This window comes from Urtica dioica, chromosome 7, assembly GCF_054948205.1.
Source record: "Urtica dioica subsp. dioica isolate 48M chromosome 7, U.dioica_male_clone48M_v1_H2, whole genome shotgun sequence".
NCBI lineage: Eukaryota > Viridiplantae > Streptophyta > Magnoliopsida > Rosales > Urticaceae > Urtica > Urtica dioica.
Window position 1 is genome coordinate 2,993,521 of NC_142762.1, and position 5,557 is coordinate 2,999,077.

The 5,557-nt window shown below is 37.5% G+C and overlaps 1 protein-coding gene across 1 annotated transcript; it reads left to right on the forward strand.

The window, feature by feature from the left end:
• The first annotated feature begins 1,151 nt into the window (after positions 1 to 1,151).
• Positions 1,152 to 4,735, forward strand: LOC149390132 (uncharacterized). Its single transcript, XM_089621055.1, has 3 exons — positions 1,152 to 1,326; positions 2,145 to 2,761; positions 4,195 to 4,735. The coding sequence occupies exons 2-3, from the start codon at positions 2,199 to 2,201 to the stop codon at positions 4,262 to 4,264; spliced, it is 633 nt and encodes a 210-aa protein (XP_089477181.1). The 5' UTR covers positions 1,152 to 1,326; positions 2,145 to 2,198; the 3' UTR covers positions 4,265 to 4,735.
• Positions 4,736 to 5,557: the final 822 nt, after the last annotated feature.

Sequence of the window (5,557 nt, forward strand, 5' to 3'; positions counted from 1 at the left end):
TGCAGGGTGCAGCTCGGTCTACGAGCTCCCATTTTTGGCCCGGGCGCGGTCACTTGGTCCGGCCTTGGATCGAACCGCCCGATGTATCTAATCGTTGTTCTTTTTCGTGCGACAACACGTTTATACCTTCTGAAGGCTCCTCCACGTTCAAGCTTCTCAAAGGTTAGTAAATTATTTAATGCTCATTTATAGTTTTTATTTACATGTACTTGCTCTTTGTCTAGGTTTAATAAAATCGTTTTACTTGTTTTAAAGAAAATTTTTAAATTCCGCCGCTTGCTCGAAGCGTTAAACTTTTTCTTAACCGTAGATCAATTCCAACAAAAAATTGGTTACACCTATCTCACGAAGTAATCTGAGTTCCGAGTACGCAGCCTCGAGAGTTCTCAGGATCTAGGCAAGACTTTCTCTAAATAAAGACGAATCTATTAAAAGAGAGCAAACTAAATGAGAGTAATCTTTCAGAGCTATATCTAGTTCTTCCTCTTTCCAGAAAACGTGAATCCCCTTTGGTCTTGTCGAAGTAACTATTTATAGAAGACTGGGGGCTTTTGAATTTGTTAGTGGGTGTTGTGGGAGAGTGCTAGGAATCGTGGGGTGATCAGCCTCACGTTCCCTGGCAGTTATTTGATCCTCCCTCTCTTTTATGAAGAGTGGGTGGTTATTTATGCTTCCTCGGTGCTAACCGTTGATGTGAGCGTTTTGATTAAATATTACATGTGTTTTATTGTCCGACTAGCCTTTTCTTTTGACCTATTGTCTTCTCTTCTCTTCGAAATTCTGAGTAATAGGGTCCGTTATTTGTTAGTATGAACGTTCGCTCCTTAACTTTCACGAGTCCTCGGACCTTTGGGTACGAGCTCTATTGTTGGATATCTTTGTTCTCGGAATACCGACTATATCGTTTAAGCTCGGCGAATTCTATGAGTAACAGTAATCAATCCGGTTTGCTTCCGATAATCGATGATTTTCTGGATATCTAGCAGTTTTATTTATATCGTTACCGATAAATGTCAAAAATCGATATACCGACCGATTTTCTTCCGATTCCCCGAATATTTCAATCCTGGATACTACCCCTATCTTCCCTTTAAATAATTCGAGACATAAGTACGCCCATCTTTTTTCCCCTTTTCTTTATTTTTTTTTAAATTTAATTCAATAATTATTATTTTTCTGGTTTCTCTCTCGGTCTTTTCTAATTCGTTTCGATTCCTCGGTGACTTTTTCTGGTTTTCTCTCGATCTGAGAAACTGTATCCACCGAGTGAATCGTCCCGAGATCTCTTTTTCCTCTCGATCGCAGAGAGTCCGATTCCCTTCAGAGGTATTGCCAGTATCTTCTTCTTCTTCTTCATATTTCTTTGATCCGATTCTATCACTTCGTCTGTTTGCTATCCCGGGAAAATCTCCTTAGTTTCACTGAGAATCGTCGTATTTTTTTTCTCTTAGCTGTTGATTTTGAGATTAAGTATTCAACGAACAGACTTTGTGGAAATAGTTAATTCGCTGAAAGGTGTGCTCGATGTCGTAATTTAACTACTTTTTAAAGTTTGTAGTAGTGCATTTTTTTTTTTTTTTTTTTTTTTTGTCTTTCCTTTAAAATAGATTGCTGTATCTAAAGATCTTCCCTATTCTTAGGAAGATCAATTTTTAGTAACAATTAATTTGGGAATTAAAAACGAGCGAAGGAGTAGCTTATGAAGTTATTTGGTAACACGTCGAAGATCAAATCTATGTTGTTTGATCTAAACGTCCTTTTCCGTTGAAATCTCTGACCTCATTAATTACACTCGTTACTGCTATTTATTTCTGCAGAGAGGAATAGTAGAAATAATGCTTCTTTGTTATTTTTCACTGTATCCTCCAGATTCGACTTGAATCTTCTGCTTTGTAGAATTCGTACCTTTAAATAAAACCGAAAAATCAATGATCAGCTTTGCAAGCTGATGAATCATAGTTACTTTTTTTTTTTTTTTTTTTTAAATTACAGATCTTACACGCAATGGTTTATTATGCTGTCGTTGAAATGTTTGATTGTAATCTCTAGTACATTGCGAGCTTGTGTATTGTGTGACACAGCTTTATTGATAACAAGAAATGGTGAATGAGTGAAAGGCACGGCGTTTGGTTTCTGAATTTCAGGGAGGGCTGTCGGGGTAGAAAGGCGATCTCTTTGTGCCCAGATGAGCAGAGCCAATGTTATTTGCAGTAGAAGGAGGAGGATTCTTCTCGTCTTCGGCTTCCGGGTATAGCAAAGGCCTGACCCTTCTACTACTCGGCCAGAAGAACGAAGACAAACCCATGAGAGTTGCGCCGTGGAATCAGTACCAGTTGGTGGACCAAGAATCCGATCCCGATCTCCAGCTGGCTTCCGCGAAGAGCCGACTCGCCCGCGGGTGCGCTTCCTTTGTCTGCTTTGGTCGCACTTCCGCCGGGCCCGACGCTCCCTCGCCTCTCGAAGTGGGCCTCGCCCAGCACCAGGATGTGTTGCCCGGGACGAGTGTTTCAGAAAATAAGAATAATGACGACTGCCTGGATGAACCCACTGATATTAGTAGCGAAAGAAAAGATTCCCTCAAAAGTAGCTTAAAGAAATCATCAAACATTATGCCGGCTTCTGTTACTAAGCAAAGTGATGATTTCGCGAGGTCGCTTGATAAAGAGTGTACTGATGTTCTTGATCACCCTGAAAGGAGAAAAGTTCAATGGACGGATGCTTGTGGTAGTGAGCTTGCTGAGATCAAGGAATTCGAGCCCAGGTATCGTGTTCTTATAATAACTGACCTTTTTATTTTATTTTTGTATTTAGAGTCTTCACTCAGTGTTTGTGCGTTTTGATTATAGGAGCTCTCGAAATTTGTGGGTAACATAAATTTTTCTCGCATATATACATGATTTTTGTATATTTACTCTACTCTATGGACATAAGGATGTTAGTTTTTGTATGCATTCAATGGTGAAACTCACTGTATAGCCCTAATGCTTCTTTAAATCTCTATTATATGTGTAGACAAGCTTGACACAATTAATAATCCTCATGCTACAGCGTTAATGCTATGTCAAGTTTGCCTTCTGTTTTTGTCCATTGAATGTAGGGCAAAGTAATGGGGCTATGTTGACAATGGTAGATTTATTGAATGTAAAATGATTGAAGAGAGGAGGTTATGGGCATTAGGTTAATATCAAATAAAACAATTAATTGGGGGACTTCAGAGGGGATAAAGTGGAGACTTTGATAAAGATAGAGGAAGCCAGACCCTATATTTTTAATTTTACATCTACAATCATTCCTTTAACATGATAATTTCGGCATCTAAAACTACATAATATTGTCACAAGATATTGTTTCAAGAGGGTTACTAGTTTTGTCACAATTCATTATTAGTAGAGAGACAAAGCATTGATATGTCAAGAACTTTTTTTATTTTTTATTCTTTGGATGATACAAGTTTTGCTTTTGCACATGCATTTAGTTAAAAACAGATCATCTTAAAACTATCATTTTCGGAGGTGACCATTGTAGTTTTAGACAAAAAGAAATGGGTTTTATGCCAGTATATTTTAGAGCTTTAGTTAAGTCCATGCTGTTTTGTATTTGAATTTCTTTGATAATCCCGATGCACATTCTCTAGTGTCTGCATGGCATATAATCTTCATGTTCAGACCTCTCTATTTTGTGGCGCCCACTAAAAAAACGCTTTTACTTAGTTTTTCCCTGTAAATATAATTCATTTGAACATGTCATTGTTTAATTTTGAGCATCTAAAAACACTTGGACTGTTTGCAAATAGACAAACTTATTTCCTCGGTTGAATTCAAAGCTCGGCATAGGTATCCTACCTTGTTTTCTTGTTCTACATGGTATTTTCTTCTGAAGTTGCAGTACGAACACATGTCAAAGGATGTAATAGGAAAATCATGAGCAAATTTTCGGAAAAGGGAAAAAGAAAAAAACTCGTGACAAATTGGAAGAACACAATGTTTTTAGGACATGTAAATTGTTGCCATCAATTCCATGTTGTGTCTATTAGTATATTAGTTTCCTTGACATAAAATTCCTGCAAACTAAGCAATGAATTCAAATTATTTTCCGTCGACCCGCTTTCCTAGTTTCTCGTACATTATTTTCCCGGTTTTGCCTCTGTTTTCCTTAGATTCTTACCATTCTTCATATACGCTGATGGATTGACAGTGAAGTAGATTTCTCAGACGACGAATTCGAAAATGGGACCGATAGAAGTTGTTCGTGTGCAATCATGTAGTTCGGATCTCTATTTGGTAGAAAGAACTTTGGTCAAATTCTCTTGTTCATTAGAAAAATGAAGGAATTTGATTGAAGTACTGCTGAAAGAGCTTGATCATTTCTTCATTGAATCTTGTTTTTGGCTTATTTCTCGGTGACAAAGAGGAAAAAGAAGTGGGTGTTTTTGAATCCTGACCACTGGGAAATAAATACCATTATTTCCAGTTCTTGCGGGGAAAATCATCGCCTGACTGACTAGTCACTTGGTGTCTATATTTGGCTTGTTCCTTTTTAAATTTTGTCTAGTTCGGTTGTGAGTCATTGCATCATTTTGTATTCTTCATTGGTTTGTCGTAATTATTGTTTTTTTTAATTATTTTTTCTTTAATTATTTTATTTTGTTTTGTTAATTATTTGCTTCTTTTTGTTGGAAATTCGTTCTCCATCTGGATCTAATGTTTATTCCACTGTCAGAATTTCTTTTTTCTTTTTTTGTTTTTGTTTTTCATAATGTTATCTGAATTAATAGATGCCCTAGTAGTAGTGAATATTTTGATTTCAGTCAATATCGAATACTTAACTGGATCATTTTCTTTTCAAGAGTTTACATGTTAAAAGAAAAGGCAATTGGTAGTAGCACGTGAACACAATAAGTAAATTTCCAATGGGCTGCTGTTCGGGACCGTTTGTGGTCGAGTGTTTAGCTATCCGGGAGGGGCTGCGGTTAGGGAAAACCCGTGGGCTGCAGATTGATGTCGATTGCAAGCTGGCTGTGATGTCTCAATTGCAGGCGACAGCCCTCCAATACTCGTTGAGGCTATGATCGCCAATATTAGCGCTCTCCTTTTGTGGTTTGGACTTTGGAGGTAGTTGCTGCAAGTTCATTCCCCGTGAGGGAAATGATGCAGCACACGTCCTTGCCCATAACTCTTTCAATTTTCAATCCGACGTCTGTTGGATTTTGGAATGTCCTTTATGTACTTTTTCATATAATATTAGCGAACCGTCCGTATAATTAATGGAAATGATCATTCTTGTTTTTTTTAAAAAAGAACACAATAAGTAAATTATTGATCGAGCAGAAGAATCATATTTTATATTAAATTATATTTCATCAGATGCTCTTCTTGTACACGACAACTAAATATTTTGTTGATTTAGCGTGCCCACATCCCATGTTTATAGATCATGTTGTCAGTCGTTCTCGAAAAACCCGAAACTTTAAATTCCGCGCGACTTGCGTGGAATTCCGAACTCTAAAAGCCCAACGGGTCGGGTCACTAAAAAACCAAGCAAAGCCTACAATAGCTAA